Source organism: Callorhinchus milii, unplaced genomic scaffold (assembly GCF_018977255.1).
Source record: "Callorhinchus milii isolate IMCB2004 unplaced genomic scaffold, IMCB_Cmil_1.0 Scaffold7, whole genome shotgun sequence".
NCBI classification, from domain to species: Eukaryota; Metazoa; Chordata; class Chondrichthyes; order Chimaeriformes; family Callorhinchidae; genus Callorhinchus; species Callorhinchus milii.
Window position 1 is genome coordinate 21,087,141 of NW_024704748.1, and position 19,424 is coordinate 21,106,564.

At 36.2% G+C, this 19,424-nt stretch overlaps 1 protein-coding gene across 1 annotated transcript in view; it reads left to right on the plus strand.

Annotated features, from left to right (window-relative positions):
* The window catches only part of LOC103182574 (cilia- and flagella-associated protein 46), a 61,102-nt gene that overhangs the window by 18,298 nt on the left and 23,380 nt on the right, over positions 1-19,424 (plus strand). Inside the window, exons 21-44 of the mRNA XM_042336853.1 lie at positions 605-655; positions 1,051-1,155; positions 1,841-2,022; positions 2,490-2,621; positions 3,023-3,188; positions 3,732-3,822; positions 4,686-4,833; positions 5,556-5,739; positions 5,932-6,091; positions 6,435-6,536; positions 7,471-7,688; positions 7,903-8,022; positions 8,803-8,967; positions 9,484-9,632; positions 9,868-9,966; positions 10,538-10,652; positions 10,873-10,909; positions 11,222-11,373; positions 11,856-12,056; positions 13,256-13,362; positions 14,505-14,687; positions 14,989-15,124; positions 17,022-17,219; positions 17,744-17,932. Of these exons, the coding sequence (XP_042192787.1) occupies positions 605-655; positions 1,051-1,155; positions 1,841-2,022; positions 2,490-2,621; positions 3,023-3,188; positions 3,732-3,822; positions 4,686-4,833; positions 5,556-5,739; positions 5,932-6,091; positions 6,435-6,536; positions 7,471-7,688; positions 7,903-8,022; positions 8,803-8,967; positions 9,484-9,632; positions 9,868-9,966; positions 10,538-10,652; positions 10,873-10,909; positions 11,222-11,373; positions 11,856-12,056; positions 13,256-13,362; positions 14,505-14,687; positions 14,989-15,124; positions 17,022-17,219; positions 17,744-17,932 (3,390 nt within the window). The remainder of the gene's footprint in view (positions 1-604; positions 656-1,050; positions 1,156-1,840; positions 2,023-2,489; positions 2,622-3,022; positions 3,189-3,731; positions 3,823-4,685; positions 4,834-5,555; positions 5,740-5,931; positions 6,092-6,434; positions 6,537-7,470; positions 7,689-7,902; positions 8,023-8,802; positions 8,968-9,483; positions 9,633-9,867; positions 9,967-10,537; positions 10,653-10,872; positions 10,910-11,221; positions 11,374-11,855; positions 12,057-13,255; positions 13,363-14,504; positions 14,688-14,988; positions 15,125-17,021; positions 17,220-17,743; positions 17,933-19,424) is intronic.

The following is a 19,424-nucleotide window of genomic DNA, read 5'->3' on the forward strand; positions in this document are numbered from 1 at the left end:
TTGAAAATAATTAATTCAACCTTCATATACATAATTCTCTGATACCAAGTGGATAAAGGCACACCCTGTGCAGCACTGGTTCAATGCACATCATAAGGTTGCAGGTTTAAATCCCTGACAAATGAATTATCTTTGTCAGATCAGTTCGGCATTATAATTGATTTCAAATTATTGAGTTAAGGAGTTAAAAAGTTAGTTCTATGCTCTTGAGGGTAATTCAAACACCTCTACCCCAGCCAGTGTGTAACATTAAACTTCAATATGGATATTCATTGTAGTTGGATACCATGGCTCACACATGAATAATAGCCACTTGCGCAAGGTTCTGAAGGATCACCGCCATTTGTAGAACCATACCTCACAAGAAGCAAAAAGGATTCAGGAGAGGAATAATAATAATAATAATAATCCTTGCATTTGATATAGCGCTTTTCACGTCAGGAGGACGTCCCAAAGCGCTTCACAGAACACACTGTAAAGTGAATTGACTGTATATTTGTGGGCGAACGGGAGGGAGGAAGAAGGGAGGGGAGAGGGGAGGGGAGATAATTGGACATTAAAAGCATAAAAAATCTCACTCAAAATTAGAAATTTTATCTTGCAGGGAAAAGCCTCCAAAGATTTTGAACCTTCAAAAGTGTCACGCCAATCTCAGGTCAGCTAACCTTCCCTTACTCTGGGGTATGTAAGGCATTGTCTAGGCTGTGAGTTTAGTTTGTCCTTTGTTTGTTGTCTCCCAAATCAGCAAAAAAGTTTATTTCACTGTCTAACTTTATAATTACAGGCCAACGTCATTGTCAACCATTTGCTTTAGTCATGTGGTGAAGTGTTTCCAGTTATTCCCTTTTCAAGCTCCCTCAGTTGCCTGTTTGGTAGAGACCATCTTGTATGGCATAAAGCCATAAAGGCAAGAAGGAAACTTGAATTTAACAAAACTTTTATGTTTTCTTTTTAGAATCGTGTAAATCAAAATAACTAGGTTAGTTGAAGATTTTTCTGTTATTATGTGTTGTGAAGCATAACCTAAACATTTGCTCACTTACTTTACAGCGTAATAAAGGCCAAAATCCAATGATGAGAGCTCTTGTTGCTCTAGAGATGTACTCATGCAACAACTTGAACCTAATGAAATTCAATGTTCCCAACATTTCAGAAGTAAGCAGCCTATTTATTGATTCTTTACATATTACAGAAAATTCAGAAATCAGTCAATGTATCTTGGAATGCAATAAATATTTTCTTATGTAAAACTACTGTTCATCACCCCAAAATGGTACCCTGCATGAAAGTGCTATATAAATGCAAGTTGATTTTTAATTATATTAATAATAATTTTGCATTTTAAATAATAGTGATTCTTGCCTTATTACGTCTTTGAGACATCGCAAAGTGCTTCACAAGATATACTGTAAAGTGGTTTGATTTTGTATTTTGTGGGTGAATTATGTGTGATTATAATTATAAATTTGTTATGTGTGCAATGCAGCTAAATATTTTTGGTATCAATTTATTGTGGTTTTATTTCCAGTTGTACATTGAGAGATGTTCCGATAATTAAATCTGAAAATACCTTTTTTAAAAAAAAAGCTGGGAAGAGAGGGTAAATTGATACCAGTTCATTGTGAAATTAAGAACTTCCATCAAGAAATATTCTTTGAAAAAAAAGCCTTGATCATAACAATCTAACCTTGATGATCACAATTTTAAATATCTGCCTTTCGCAATATAAAAGCTTTTTTTTAAGTTTACTTTTATAAAATTAAAGTATAATAATTAACAGTGCATAGTTTTATTACGAGAATCATTTTCTTTATTATTATAAACATTTTATATTTTTCAGATAAATAAATTAGTATCTAACTGCCTCTGGTCAGATAAACTGGTGGAGTTAGAAGCATTAACACGTATGATGCAAATTGCTTACACTGCTCAAAATTATGAATTAGTAAGTAAATGCGGCCAGAAAGCATTTAAACTGGATGGAATAACTATTAAAACTGCAGGCTTCAAGAAACTTGTAAAGTGAGTACAGTGTAGTTTTATGATTTAAAAATATGTTATGTTATGTTGCTCGTTGCCGAGGTTTCAGAGATCATGCAAAATTCCGTCAATTTAACATGCCTTTGCCTCCTACTGGATCGTGCCATATATATTACTGTGACTCCACTGGTTGATAAGATGAACAGATATTTGGTGCGTCCACTTGGTGCACTAGGTGTATAGTTTTCTCCAACCAGATGTTCAACTAGATGTTCAATCAATTCCTGCCAAAAACCCAGAAACAGTCTACTGAATGAGTTGAAATCCTCAAATCTCCTTGAAATAGTGCGACTGTATGTATTTTGTGGACATATCTTCCATTTGAAACTCAGATTCTCAGGAATAACTGTCAGTTATGTTGTGAAGAAACATTTTTGTGAAATGAGAAGTTAAAGGAAAATGTTTAGTAGTTCATGATTCATTAATTCATTTTCTTTCTGTTTCTATAGTTATAATTACAAAGTTGAACAAGAATTGCTAAGTGTTGCTGCCTGTTTACAAGGGCTAAGTAGCATGGATACTGCATTTGGAAGGAAGGAAATGCACATGAATGCAATGAAAGCATTTGAACAGAGTGCATGGTAATTTTATCTTGTTGCCAAAACTTTTTTCTTGAAGTTTTACATTTGCAGAAAGAAAGCTAGTCTTTAATACTATGCTGCATGTTCCATATCTAAACCATGATGAACAAGTAATTTACAGACTAAGTGTTTTTGTATTGTAAAATGTATCCCTTCAGTACAAATTATAATACAGGGAAACCTTGTTATAGTGCGGTCAGCTTTGAATAGTCACCCAGGCCCAGTATTATAACTAAGGTGCATTATTCTTCGAAGTAAAGGATATTTTGGTGCTGTAAAAATGTTAATTTAATTTTAAGTATATCTGGGGGTTTATTTTCAACTGAAACTACAAACAATGGTAGATGTTGTGAAGGAAGCAACTGTATACATTATTTAACTATGTTTATTCTATACTTGAGCTATGGAGAAAAAGCTGGAAATATCAGACTTGTCATGAATGCAGCCAGAAACTTTTGGAATTTCTGTCTAAGCATGATACCATCTCCAATGGAGAGAAAACTGTTGGAACAACCTATTAGAACCTTTCTAAATGCCATAAACACCACGTATGCCAAGGATAGAAAGGTATGGTGTCTGATGAATTTCTGTAACTTCTAATTTCATAATACAGTAATAATAAAAATAATATAATCCTTGCATTTGATATAGCGCTTTTCACGTCTTCTAGTCTCAAAGAGCTTCGCAGAATATACTGCAAAGTGAATTTACTGTATATTTGTGGGTGAAACAGTACCTTCGATGTGAGTTTACTTCCAAAAACATTGTTATTACTCATGCTATATTTTTAAATGAGCATTTATTGCAAAGACAAATGTTGTCATGTATGAAGTATGAAGTTTTAATTGCTTTACATTCTTACTTCAACCAATCAACAGTTTTAATTTGTGACTGAGCTTTCCACCACTTCACCCACACTTTCTAGAAATTCCTTCCAAAATTCCTCTACCTTAATCCATCTTTCTTTCTTTTCAGTGTCTGTCTTTCTGCAACCTACTTTGTCTTTGTAAAGTGCTTTCAAATGTTTTCCCTACAAGGAATGTGCAATATTAGTGCACTATGTTGTATATATGTCTCTTTTAGTAATGTTTGTTTCAATTTGTCCTGCAGATGGATGTAAATGAAAAACAAGATCAACAAAATGCACAACCAACAGCTGAACAGCTAGCACTTGAAGTTGTGCCAAGGCAATTAATATTTTGTAAGTGGAAATTTTAAGATTTTATGCACTTTTTCAAAGTAAAACATATTAATTGGCAACAGAAATAGATCTTAAAGTAAGAAGGGATGGGACCAAATTGTAACCAATCGTCATGCAGATCAGGAAGCTCCAAAGTCCAATCCCTGGTCCATGCTGAGTGAATGTATTTTGCTTGAGACAAATGTAGAGCCACTATGGTTGGCCTCAGAAACCTTGAGCAGGAAAGGAAGGAAAAGTTGGGCATCATAGCCAAATTTCACCATGTTCTAATAACCTACCAGTACTCAATTTCTGACAATGATGGAGTTGTTTTTCAATAAAAATAATAATAATAATCCTTGCATTTGATATAATGCCTTATCATGTCATTGAGACATCTCAAAGCACTTCATAAGATATAAAATTGATTGTCTGTAATTAGTAAGCGAAATACGGCAGCCAGTTGTGCACAGCAATGCTCCACAAATAACTACGGTGAGTGACCAGTTTTACTTGGGGGTCTGTTGGTCAGGACACCTGGAGAAATTCCCTTTATCTTTTCGAATAGTGCCATGGGATCTTTAACATCCATCTGAACAGGCAGATGTCTCATGTGAAGGTTTAATGTCTCATGTAAGGATGGCTCCTCCAACAATGCAGCGACTACCCCTCCCTCTCAGCACTGCATTGGAATGTCAGCTTACAATATGTGATTCCGAATCCTCATTTGGGGCTTGAACTCATAACCTTCTGACGCCGAGGCGAGAGTTTGGCACTGCGCCATCCTGACATATCCAAACCATGATGAACAAGTCTTATTAAGGAATTGTTAAGTAATAGTTTATTAAAATTTAGAGTATCTAAAGTATTAAACTTTTTTCAAGCTGGCGGTAATCCTGAAGATGATCTCACATTAAGAGCAGCAATGTATGGGCTTTTGTTCCACATTTATGCTGACAAAGAAGATTGGAAGGCAGCTTTAAAAGTTTTAGATGAAGCCATTCAAGACATGCCAAGAACTAAACATAAGCTGTAAGTAGAAATAAACCAAGAGTCTGAAATGCAGAGAATCAGTCCAAACACTATCTTTGATATTATCTTCTTTTTTCAATGCAGTTATTGTTTTCGTAATTAGGAATTAATTCCTCACCTACGTTTTACTTTTTTTATCTTGTCTGAAAATTTCATAACCCCAAATATTTGGTTTCCAATCTTGCTTGAGGCCACAATTCTACCAAAGTATATTAATACCAGTTTAATTTTAGTTGAAGATAATCCTGTAAGTACATCTACCTTTCTGCCCTAGAAACTGACCCAATCTCCAAGGAATCTAAAAATTTCCCTTCTGCACCAATTGGCAAGTAAGGCAATTACTGACTTTTTCTAATCTATCCAGTGAGTGGTTCATGGATTGTCCTGTGATTATGAAGTATTACTTCACTCCAGAATTGTACTCAAACTGTCTCTCCAAAATCTTAATGCTCCATGTTACTTATTCCTATGTCATTGGTTCGAAAATGAACTATGTTTTCGGATGTTCTCCCATCCATCCCAAATCCTTTCCACTAGCTTAGTTTGTCCATCTCCTCACATCCTAACTCACAAATGAAGCTTTTCTGTTTTCCTAAAAGAGCAGAAGCGTTAATGTTTAGACTATAATTAGGATAAGAATTGTTAGCAATGATTCTAAATATGCTTTATGTTATTTAAACATTGACACAACAAAAAAATCATGCTGTATTTTTCCTTTTAAGTCTGATCTTCAAGCATAGAATCATGGTGCATGTACGGCTTGGTCACAGTATCAGGATGGATTTGCAGAAATTAAAAGATGAAAGTGAACAGTACTTATCTTCCATGTGGCGCCGTGTGGTCGTTTTCTCTAACAAAAGAACAGGCAAGATATCTTGCTATCAGAAATCAATAGAGGCTTTGGAGGTATGTTGAACATCTATTTTTCATCCAAACAACTTATATACTACCTCAAAAGCTTTTTACTCTCTTTAAAATTCAATTAAACTTCTGTTTACTAAATTTAATTGCATTATGAATTAGTTTCCGTTGAAAAATCTGAAAAAGTATTCACGTGTATTCGTTTTGTTTTCTTATTCTTTGATTGGTGGCTCTCAGAAACCAGAAAGTAATTGGCAGAAGGTTGACCATCTTATTGAGTTTGCTGAATGGCTATATTCCAATGATTTCCCTGAAAATGATGTTCTCTGCCTCTTGGACTGGGCAGTGGATCTACTGCTAAGCATGAAATTATGTGTGAAACCCAGGGTGGAAGAAGGTAAGCTGAAGGTTTTGAATTAAAATTTTGATTCCTATCCTTTAACAGAAAGTACATACCGCTCACCACTCACCAGGTGTGGGCAGGGAATTTTGTCATTACTCCAAAATCCCCAGTGTTAGGGCTAAATTGCCATATTCAGGAACTCATCTTTTAACATAAAATGTGCATATATTTACCTCAGCTTTTCTTTAAACAAAATCTTCTCCAACTTCGAGTGTGAAAAAACGATTCAACAAAATATCTGAACAGATAATTTTGATTGTTTTAAATAAATCTCATATTACTATGAGATTTTTATTGACCTTGTTATAGCAATGAGAATAGTAATATTTTTGTCTAGACTTTAAAGTGAAAAAAAAGAAATTAAAGAGCAAGCATTCACAAGAAAAACAGAAGCTGGAAGAGCAGAAACCAGAGAAGAATCCTGAACCAGAAGATACAGGTCTGTTGATAAGTATAGAAGAGCGATAAGTAGAAAGGTGTGGAGACATTACACTAATTTTTTTCACTATTGCATATATATTACCACTTATATAGTCCCTTGACTCCTCCCCACTATCTGTAGTTATGTGGTCAGCCTCTACGCCCCTAATTTCTGGAATTCTCTGCCTCGCCCCCTCTTTGATATTGTTTACACTAACTCTCTTACCTCCACAAACTCCAGACCATTCAGAATTCTGCAGCTCACGTCCTCTTCCGCAGTAGGATCCACAGGCTTATCACCCCCCATCCTTGTCCAGCTCCACAGGCTCCCATCCTCTAGAGATTCGAAATCAAGGTCCTCATCCTCACTTCTAAATTCCTTCACAGTCTTTCACTACCCACTTCTGTGACCTTCTAAACCCTACCAATCCACTCGCTCCCTCTGCTCAACAGGCACTTGCTTGCTTCACATCCCCCGTCCTGGCCATCTCACCATCAGTGGTGGAGCATTTGGCCTTTATGCCCCACTCTTACCTCACCTCCTTCAAGGTCCATTTTAAGGACCTTCATTTTTGATTGCTCTTTCGGTCATCTTCTCCAACCCCTTGTCGCGCAACCCCAGCTCAGATACAAACCCCCAATTGTCCAGTGCCTTGAGATGTCCTTCCGACGTGAAAGGTCCTATAGAAATGCAATTTGTTGTTCTTTATATGCCATCTGCAACCCTATCACTTCGGTGGCCATCACCTCCCTCTTCTCACTTGCTTGGGATCCAACCCTGGTTCTGTATATTAGTCCAAGACACTATCCTGGGTGAAGGGCACTATATAAATGCAAATTGTTGTTTTTGTTGTTTAATTAAATGGTTTTATCTTCTCAATATGTTATCTGAAATTTAAGTCCTTAACTCTTTAATTACATTAAAAACATTTGTTTACTTTGATGCTGAAAAGGTGCCTCAGAAAAGGAAATAATTCCCTTGGAGAATCAGGCACAGATTGGTGTACAGAATATCGACCCGAATTTATCCTTAGCAGATCTACAAGATGTGAGACAACTACAGACACTCATTGAAATCCACACATTAATGGCTATAATTTCAAGCCGGGCTTCAAGCCAGCACAAAAAGTACTGCTTAATGGCATATGCTTATGTTATGTGTATTTGGCAGGTGAGTACCAAATCATTAATATTTGGGAATATATTTACAGATTTAATCTTTTACTTTATGAACTTTTGTTTTTGTGGCTTTTTTTTATTTAATCCATTGAATTCATCCCACCCCATAACAATGTTTTCATGCTGGAAAAAAAAAAGTTCTATTTAAACCTACAACTACATTTCACCAATTTTTAATTGTTTATTTTTCCTCATAACAACCTTAGGCAACATTGGCAACAGCAGGATCAATTATTAAAGAACTAGCAAAGACTGCTCCCCCTTCCCCTGATTTGCTACCATCTAGTAAGTCAACAAAGAAATCAAAGAAAAAGGATCCAAAAGAGGTAATGTATATTATATTAATGTATATTAGATAGTTTTTTTTAAAAATAGAAATATGTCTTAATCTTTTTCTTATAGGCTTCTCTTGTATTTTCTCCAATTTGTTTATACTCTCTCTAATCTCTCTCTAACATTGTTGGGTATCTGATTCAAGCTCTATTGGTTGTGTGATGCTAAAATGAGTTTGGGCCCTTCCTGCAGTAAGGAGACAAATAGGCAAGAATTGTTAGTGGGCTATTCCTGTACACCATTTAGGGACAGTTTTGTAATAGCGTTTCCAGAAACCTTGGAACAGTTGATCACACTCTCTCTCACCTCTGAGTCAGAAGATTGTGGTTAAAGCCTCACAATGTAACTGATCTTATTGACTTGACTGACACTCGAATGCAATGGTGGGAGAGTGATGCATTGTCACAGGTGCCATCCTTCTGATGAGACCAAGATTCCGTTTGCCTATCCCAGTGGAGGTTAAAGAGCCTATGACCCTGTTTGAGAAGAGAAGGGAGTTCTTCTTGGTATCCTGACCAACAACCACCCCAGATAAAATTAGTTATTAATTTCACTTCATATATGTAGGACCTAAGCAGTGCCAATTTGCAAGATCCTACATTGTGCAAATTGGCGCTGTTTTGTGCCTACAAATACACAGTCACCATACTTTATAGAAAATCTGTGAAGCGCTTTAGGATGTTTTAGCATGATAAGACTTGATATAAAATGCAAGGATTATTATAATATTATTATGCTGCTCTGAATCTTAACTAATTATTTTTGTTTGATAGACAATCTCTCATGTTCGAGTGAGACCAAAATTGAAAGAGAATGCTGAATCCATGCCTTCTACTTTTGAGGAGTGGGCAAACTATGATTGCCCAGATGAAATTCGAGCCATCTTTAAGACTTGCTCAGATTGTAGTCTTATCAACGCAAGTAATATTTTGAAACCTGTAAGTTTTGGCTCAACATTTACTTTTCTTCAAAACCTAAAACTTTTCTAAGTCTGCCTAAGATTTGAATACTGTTCCCAGATCTGGAGGATTTTTTTTGTAATGTTGGAAAGGATACAATATTTTCATGAATGTAATACAATAATAATAATAATAATCCTTCCATTTGATATAGCGCTTTTCACGTCGGGAGGACGTCCCAAAGCACTTCACAGAACACACTGTAAAGTGAATTGACTGTATATATTTGTGGGCGAACGTGGCAGCCAATTGCGCACAGCAATGTCCCACAAACAGTCGTAGATTGAAAATGACCAATTTATTATTGTTTTTGGTTTTGAAGGGATTATTATTAGGTATGTGGAGTAAGGAAACTTGCCCAAGGTTTCGCCCTGTCTGGAATTGAACTCAGGTCTCTCGCTTGCAAAGCGAGTGCTCTAACCACTGAGCTACAGGACTCCACAAATATATGAATACAACTTTAATAAGACTGGTTTTTTTTTTCCTGTTTGAAAGACATACAGTTTATTCTACATTGATTTACTGGTTAAGGAGCTGCAAGCCTTGTCGTACAACCATTTAACCTTGCCTGTCCTTCAACTTGGAGAAATAATAGCCTGTGACGTGTTGAATAACATGAGTCTTTCTGACCTCTACCATTTTAGGTAAATATATGATTTAATTCACAGAACACAGCAATTTAATTTAGTAAAATATCATGTATGTTATCTCCCTGTCTGTGCTGAAACCAGATCATAATACTTGACCTTATGATAAAGTAAAGTAATATTTTCAGAGTATGTTTTCATTTGCAGAGCTCTTGTACTGCCTTAAAATATTTGTAGTCTTTCATATTTACATTTCATTTTTGTAAATATCATAAATAAAATCTTTCCATAGGATTGCCCAAGTGTGCATAGAACTGAACCTAATATCTGCTGCAGAGTACCATGAGAGGGTACCTGGAACACAGTTTATCTATGATAAGGAACGAGCTAAGTATGCTGGTTTTGGTGTTTTATACATCTAGATCATATCACTTTTCCAAAGTATAACCAACTGAAAAAATGTATATAACTAGCAGAACAAATCAAGTTACAGTAACAGAAATGAAATAAAATGCTTACTTTTCAAAGTTGATTCAATATTGAATTTACTATAGCATATTATATATTGTAATCTCCATTCATCAAATTAATTTTGTACTTTTCCTGGTATAGTATAGAATCTTTTAGTTAAAAATGGACTTTTCTCGGGTATTTTTGGATTTTTAGACGTGTTTCAGTGCCTCTATGGGAAATCAAATGGCATTCACATATGTATGGTACATTTTATTTATATGCACGAAATGTATAATTCCCATTGGATTTATAATTTCCCCAAGTACGGAACAATTATTGAATGCTGAAATAGTTAAATAATATTATTTTGAAGGCAATATGAATGGTCAGCAGAAATACTTTTCTTAAAAATGCATTTAAAAAAATTCATTACAAATCATAAAAAAGACTGATTGTTTTGAACTGAAATCAAACAGTAAACATATGTATAAGTTAACACTTTTTTCAAGGGTTCGTCAAGAAATTGCTAAATTACAAGATGAAAAGTCAGAAATTCCAGAACAAAATATACAAGATTCACATGAACACTTGTCTGACAATCAATCCAAACCAAATGAGAAAATGGTGAGACAACTTTAAAACAATGTTTTAATCACTATAAGTGAAGTGCTGACTTGGCATTATTTTAAGAAAGTTATGAGTAATGTTCTTGGTGAATGTGGTTTTGGGTGTGCCTAGTAAACTTTTCATCCCTGGGATAACAGATCAATGGGATGAAAATCTCTTCTATTTGTTGGCTGTAATGACACAATTTAAAATGAGTTTGGGATTTTCTACCCACCAGTACATTAGTGAGTGTGATTCACAATATAAAATTGTCCGTAAAATTAATATCCCATTTAAAAAGACAAGAGGGATGGCTATTGTAGAATTGAGAAATGGTGTCAGTGCTGTCGGAGTCCTGCTTTGACCTCGGACCAAAGCACATTATTAGCAGAATAGAGTGAATGGCTCTGGATGTCCATAATTGGGTAAGATTCCTTTTCCCAGCAATAATATCTCTTTAATGAGCACAAAACTTTTTTTAAAAAATGAAAGTCAGATCATTTTGAGAAAAGCTGTTTACAATTTACCGAGTTTTTGTGTTTCGATTGAGTATTACAAAGGAAGTTTTATCTCTTAATTTGTTGTAGAATATGGATGTTCAACCTCTGGGATGTTTGGAAAAAAGTTAAGCGCAGTTTCTGAAATAGATCTGTGGATTGATAAAGCAGAAATTTTACTGGAACTTGGTTTCTACCAACCTGTTAGATTACTGCTAGCAGAAGCTCACAAGGCTGCAAAGGTTAGTGTATTGTTGGGTCCTGAACTATTTAGCCGTCTTCTGAACAATTTCATCTATAAAATAAATCATTGCTAACTTTTAAAATGCAACTGGTTTGGATTATTCATAGTAAATTATAATAATAATTCTTGCATTTGACATAGCGGCTTATCATGTCTTCGAGGCGTCTCAAAGTGCTTCACAGAATATACTGTAAAGTGAATTGACTATATTTTGAGATGCTACGTACTTGGAGATCAGGGGTGTTTATGCAGAATGTTTCCCTGGGAAATAGTGTGGAAAAGGCGATATCCATGATAGAGAAGCATGGTTTGGGAAGGAGCAGACCTAATGCTCTAGCAATTTCTCATTCCATGTTTTTTAAATGTTTTAAATTACCATAGACATGTATTTTGAGCTTTCCAATTATTTTCATACCTTATCTAACCATTCTATAGTTACAGAAAGAAATTGTTCAATTATTCATACATTTTTTGACAAAGGAACTGGGAAATAAAGAAGCTGAGGGTAGAAGCTTGTACCTTTTAGCAGCGCTGGCCAATCGTGAACTGAACTTCGGTCAAGCACAACACCTCCTGGAAGAGGCTTATAAAATTGGAGGAAATGAATACTACTGGTACAATATGATCGCTTGCATGATAGAAGCTACTGTGGGAAAGAAACCCCAGGATTATCATGAATTGGTAAGATTTGAAACCTGAATAATAAAGAAAATAATGATCATTATTATATGAACAGATGACTTTCTTCAATGAAACCTCTGGCATCTTGATGTTTGTTAATCATCAATATTTTTTCTTTATCTGCACAAACAGTTTGGTGCAAAATTGGGTGTTTCAACAACAGATTTAATATCTGTTAAGAAACCATAATTTTTCCATCCTAAAGACTAGTGTTATTTTCTCGCCTGCCCTGGCTTTGGCTCAATGGTTTCTGAAGCAAGGTCCCAAGAGTTTTAGTGATGCTAACTTCTTTTCCCCTCATGGCCCTGCTTGTTTTGGAGTGCATTTGAATGCACAGTTGGTCGAACTCTTGCATCTGAGTTAGTAGGCTGTTGGGTTAAAACTCCACATCAGGATGTGGAACTTATATAGTTTATGCTGACACTCCAATACAGTGCTGGGGAGGTACTGCATATTTGGAGGTGCCATCTGTCGGATGAGACGTTAAACCAAGCTTGTTCAGGTGGATGATAGAGATCCCATATTATAAAGGCACTCTTCAAAAAGTTAAGGGAGTTTATTCTGGTATCCAAGTCAACAATAAAGTTGATTGTTCACTTTATGGTTATTTGTGGGACATTGCTGTGCACATTTGGCTGCCATGTTCTCCCATGACATACACAGTCAAACACTTTCAAGCACTTCAAGATTAGTTTTGACATGAAATTAAGGATTTATTAAGGTATGTAAGTTAATATAACTAAAGCATGAGTAGGTGCAAAGTGATTTTAGATACCCATTCCGTTTTTCTGCATCTTCACCACATCACCTACCTCTGTGTCTCTTATCTCAAGCCTGACAATGCTGAAATCTCATTAATATATTTGTCACCTCTACCTCTACTTTTAAAATGCCTTCCTTGCTGTCCTCCCCTGCTCCCCATGTACAAGTTCTAGTTCAAAGGCAAGGTAGCCCTTAGACTGTAAGTTTACTTTGATAGTGGAAAATGCTTAGCATTCACCAGGAATGTCTGATCCGATTCAAGGTAAATCAATAATGACATTCGGAATGTATTGCTTTGATCATTTGATACACATCTTTTTGATTATTTCAATGTACTATATAATGCTTTTTATCAATAGAACAAATTCCATTTGTCTTGTAAATAATAATCAAAATGTTTTCTACATTAATAACTGTCTCCATTATTATATTTCTAGGCAAGTAATTTCTTAAAACAGGGCATTGCAATGTACCAGGATGTTCTGGTGGAAAAACCTAATCGAATTCCAGTTCTTAAATTCATGATTGCTTCATTGGAAGCAAGGTAAGGGTTAGAATCATAGAATTATAGAAATTTGCAGCATAGAAATGCACAGTGCAGTTTAGTAAGGTGAGGGAAACTGCTTTAGCACTATCTACTGAATACAGGGTTATTTCACCTTCACACTGTTTACCAGATTACTGTTAGATTTAGTAGTAAAATAGGAACCAATGGGAAAGCATGCCGATAATGAACACACATAAATGCCAATGTAGCACTCCTGCAGAAAGTGAGTCTGAAAACTGTTAAGAATGGTTCTCTATGGCAGTACAGCGGATATTGATGACAGTTGATAAATAAAGAAGATTTATTCAGGGATTCTGGCAAGATCCAAAGCAATGGTGTTTATTTTTTTTGGTCAGCTAGGTGCCTGACACATGCAGAAACCATGCTTAAGATTATCCAAACCAAGCTGAGATTTCCATGCATCCCACCTACACTTGGAAATCCCAGAGATAGATTGTTGGAATGGAATATGCAATATCTCCCTGGAGAGATGCATCCTGCTTACCTAATTCCAGAAAGTATTTGGCGCAGGTTGGCAAGAGCCAAGGCTTGTGGACCCTAGAGTGTGCTTTGGGGGACTGCTGGAGGCTATCCTGCTAAAACCACATAGCTTGCCATTGATATTACTGTCTGGCAAGCTTTCCTGCTGCTTGTCCATCTAGGCCCACCTCACCCGTTTTGGGTTTAGGCTTGTAGGGTTAACAGGAACTGAATGGGATGACTCCCTGCCCCCAGTGACTGGTCTGGCCTTCCAGGTCCTGCCGATGAGCCAGGCTGGCTGTGCTGTCATTAGCAGTGTGCTGGAATACTGCAGACGCTCCTGGCTTAGGAACCAGACTACTGAGACCGCCACAGAGGGCTGGCTAGAATCTGACATTCTGTTGTCAGGCATGTCACCCAGGAGCCAATTCAGCTCCAAGGAAACCTCGCTTAAATGAATGCATCTGTATTAGGTTTAACCCCTATAAAATTTTAACTGATAAAACCGTTGGTGATTTTCCAAAGCAATTTCAGGTGAAATTAAATGGATACAGGACCTCATTTTTAATGACGATAAAAATCGCGCTCCCAAATTAGCTTGCTTTACTTCTTTACTGCATAACTGTGCATACTGTTTAAAGGTTTTTTTTCATTTGTAGGTTGACCATCATTGAAGTAGAAGCCATAAACAGTTCAAGTGGCTTCAATTTAAATAAAGATCAGAATATGGAAAGTCTGATCTCAGCCTGTGACCAGTTGCACCAGTCTTCACAAACTTTAATTCAATTTGGGTACAAGCAAGAAGCAGTGGGCTTTATGGTGGAACATGTCAAAATAAGAAGGTAGGTTTACTTGACCCCCAGCCGATTAACACAGCTCTTCCAAATTGCAGAGAGTATGAAGGAAATTAAAAGGAAAAATAAAATTGCTGATTCAAGTGTTCGCTTTTCTAAGAAGGGTCACATTCACACATACATAATAATTTCAAGTTTTTTCGCTGAGCATTGCATACTCACATTTTTTGTTTTTGCTGGGTGCAGAGTGAGAGTAGTGAAGAAGAACAAAAAAACTAAAGTTTATGAATTAGATCCTAGGCCATATTTGTATCTGAATAATGTCTATTCAAACTCTTTTCCCTTGAAGAACACTTGCCAAATACAGTGAAGATGAGGAACCGAAACACAGTCACCTCTTAGCTGCATATGAATTGATGGAAAAGGCCATTATAATTGAAGAAGACATCTTCAGGGATGTGATGAGCTTGTTACCCCTTACTGAGGTAAAAAAANGTTACTTGGAAACCAGAAATTAACTTGTATTTTTATAGCTATTTATCACTATCAAAGTATGGATTCAAAATTGGCTCAAGGGAAGGAAGCAGAAGGTCTTTGTTTGGGAAGTTAGGTCAAAATGTGGAGTACCTCATGGGTCTGTACTGGAACCCTCTTGTTCCTCGTATATATTCATGACCTGGATTCGTAGACTCAGTGTAAGATAGTTATGTTTCCAGATGACACCAATTGAGGGGGAAATGTAGAATCTGAGCAAAGATCCTACAAAGAGAGTTTGGTAAGGTATGGACATGGGCTGAGACCTGTCAAATTAAGATAAATGGAAGGTACTACACACAGGAAGCTGAAAAAAGCCAGGGGTGTTGGTTGACTTATAGCTCACTGTGTTAAGAGTGTGAGGCAGCAATAAACAAGCAAATGCAATGTTAGGTTAAATTAGTTGAGTTTAGATCCCCATCATACTCAAGCTGTACTATGCTCTGATTAGATCACACCTAGAGTATCGCACACAGCTCTGGTCATCATGACATAAGGGGGCTGCCCATACCCTAAAGTAGAGGAGAGCAATGAGAATGATTGTCAGTGATGGAGGAATGAGCTATGAGCAATGATTAGACAAGGAGGGTTCTTCAGTCTTGAGAACTATCCTGCTTGTGGGAGGAAAGCGGGGTCTGTTTGAAGTTGAACTGGCTCTCATGACAGTATAAATCCTCATAGAAACTTTTTTTTAAGTTGGGCTGTAGCTAATTTATATTTCGGTGATGTCCAAAGTATTCACACTGTCTGATAAACTGCTAAGGGACCAGTCCCAATTAATGTGGGTAATACTACTATAATGTTCAATTCATGGCTCTTTGTGGAAAATTGTTGTATAGAAATTTGCTGTCATGTTTGTGGACAACTACACAGTGACTACAATCAACAGTATAATCCTGTAAAGCACCTTATGAGATTTCAGTTATGCGATAAGGCAATGTAAAATCATGATTATGCAAGGGTATCAAATGCAAGGATTATTATTAAAAAGAATTATATCATTCTAAATGAATACTAATGGAAGATAAAAGCTAAGTTATTTAACTTGAAATCCTGCCATTTAAAAAAAACTTCTGGTACGGTTATTTCGGTGGTAATGATAATTACACTATGGGTAATCATGAAATAAAGTATCATTAAGTGACAATGAAGAAAAACTAGCCAAACTACAGTAAAAAATTAAGTAGAAACAAAAGTACTATAATTTTTGTATTATGTCACTTTTAAGGAAAATACACATTTGGAGAAAATGCATCTGTCTGACTACTTTCTAGCCTATATAAAACAAACAACAAAATTACATTTGTATAGCGCCTTTTACATTGGGAGGACGTCCCAAGGCGCTGGATAGACAGACTTTTGTAATGGAGCTGGAGGTCGGGGTCAGGGAGGGTGGAGGGCAGGGGGGGAAGCAGGGCAATCAAAAGCACAGTCAAAGTGGAGGGTCTTGAAATGGGTTTTGAAGGTGGCAAGGGAGGGGGTGAGGCGGAGGGACTCGGGATGGAGTTTCAGAGGGTAGGGGCAGAGTGGCAGAAGGCCCACCTACCAATAGTGGGGCGAGCAAGGCAGGGGACTTTTGAAGCAGGCCGGAGCCTGCTGAGCGGAGGGAGCGAGCAGGATGGTAGGGGGTTAGGAGGTTGCAGATGTAGGGGGGAGCAAGACCATGGAGGGCTTTGAAGGTGAGGACCAGGATCTTGAACTGTATCTTAAAAATAAATTGTACAGGGTGCAGGTTTTAAATAATGTTATTTACATTGTAAATGTCAAACTTTTTTTGTTACATGTCTTTTTTAAAAAAATGGTTTGGTTTATTTTTCTTCACACTGTTCATCTGTTACTTATTTTTAGGTTGCAACTTTAAGTATGCCTGTGATGGAGAAACTGGCAAATCTCAAGATAACCTTTGCGGAGTTGGTTTTGGATATGCTTCAGTTGGTAACTATTCAAGAGAAGAAGGAAGCGGAAGCAGAAAGAAAAAAGAAATTGATGCAAACAACCATTGAAGAATTCATCCGTTCCACTCCTGACTACACACCTATAGAAGAGGTACTCAGAAATGGCCTTAACATATCCTTATAGGAATTTTGTGCGGTTTACTGATATAGTAAATGTAAGATATATACTGTATTATGTAAGTTAATTGTTATCTTAAGTGCTTAAGCACTACGAAACTTAAAACCTTGTGAATATTATCTGAATTGAGTACCTAAATTGAAGTAATTTTCCTTTTTTTTATGTACTAATAAAAATCTATAATATTTAGGACAAGGCACAGAAGTAATTAAATAAATTTCAGTTCCTAGCTTTATATGGTTTTACAATTATTCAAATACAGTGGAAGTTGCTTTAATCAGATGCCGGACACCGGGTAAATCAGATAAAAGGCCCGTTCCCGATTCATTTGTATTCCCTGCTATTTTAAATATGCCTGTTAATTTGGCACCACTGTGTCAAATCACTCTGTGTCTCGCGTGTGTCTTGCGTGGCACATTGCGAGGTCTGATCTGCGGTGGGATAATATTGTAACCAAAATGTATTTTGAAGTAATTTATGCCCCTGATTGTTTGCAGGAATGGGTAACCATATCCAAGGTATTGGGACAAAATGCTCTGTTACAGCTACTGAGTAGTAGTCTTCTCAAGAGTGGTTCATCAGAAATAAAAACAAAGTCTTTCTTTCTTACTGGAAAATGTCTAAGGTGGTTGGCTGTCCGGTTAGATCCAATTCATTTCGGCAACATTTGGGTACAACACATGAAGGTAAACTCTTGAAATGTAATCATTTCTAATTGGGAATCTCCTTATTGTTTGAAACTCCTGCACAAAATATTTATATTTCAAGATTTGTTTGTGTTTTGTTGTAAAGAATATCAACTGCACAGGGATATTTAAACTAAGCAATACAGAACAGTTTTGTATTGGGGAATCCAACCGTTGTGACTCTAAAATGCTAGCTGCTGTGTTCAACATGTATTTGAATTGATGCAGAAGGTCAAATTCAGAATTCCTGCAGTATACAGAAAAGATAAACACTATGCTTCATTAAATTGAAGGTGGGATGGAAATATTATTTCTCAGTTTTAATGTAAGACTCACTGTACAGTGCAGTAGGAGTAAAGTGCTTCAAGATAACAAGTTCAGAAAGATTCTTCCTCACAATTACCAGTTCCTGATCATATCTGAGCTTTTAGAGGAGTTCATTGAGGTAATGCAATTCTTTTCATCAGAGGACACAAAAAAAATCTGCAATTCTCATGTTTCTCTTAGTTGAACTATGGTCCTGGCTGAAACTAGGGAGTAAGTTTCTCAATTTAGACTGGTATCTACCAATTAACACCGGAAAGGGCAGCTCAAAAAAAATAAAGAAATCAATTTACACAAGGGAGAAAATAACTTTGTTTTCAACTGTTATCTTCGAAGTTTTTGCTCCTATTTTTCTAATTTTGTGTATTATCTAAAACGGGAAATTATAGGAGAATTTGAAAGCATTGAACAGAGTGTTTTTTCGATCTGATCATTTGCTTGTTTAATTGAAGAAACATACAAACTGATTAAGGTATATTCGTGAACAATTCTGAAAATCAAGTATGCTTACAAATAACGGATAGATAAAAATAAATATTATAAAACTGCCAAAGCTTTCCATGTCAATTAAATATTTTTTTACTATTTTTTACTTATTTCTGTCTTGAAAAAACTATCCTCTTCCACTGTGAACATTGGAAGCGGAAATAACTTTTTAATAAATGATTTTCATTGGCTCAAATCGAACTAAATGGATTTGTTAAATCAGTTGGAAAAATGATTGATGTGGTTGCATCATATATGTCATATACCTATCATCGTACAGGTAAACCCATCAATCTTCTGTGAATTTTCAGTCTCAACAGTGGAAATGGGGACCGAAAATGAACAGTTTTGGTGGCCCGGAGTCCTAAAAGCATCTGGTCAAATGATCTTGTACAGTCCAGTGATCCTGTCCATTGTTCATTAAAGCAAATAAACTCATCCACTAACACTTTGATTTACCTGAACAAATAGTCACTTGCAGAATAGAAAATAAAGTTTCAAGGTACAGTAAAGATTCAATAAGATGTTTGAATTTAGCGTTACATAGGACTGGAAAAGAATTTGCAGGTGAGAAGGTGCTGTTAGGAGTCAAGCAGGAGAGTCTCAGGTTAGTATTCCATGTCTGACAGTAATCACTCAGAACAGCAATTGTCCTTAAATCATGGAAGGGGCAGAGAGAGAG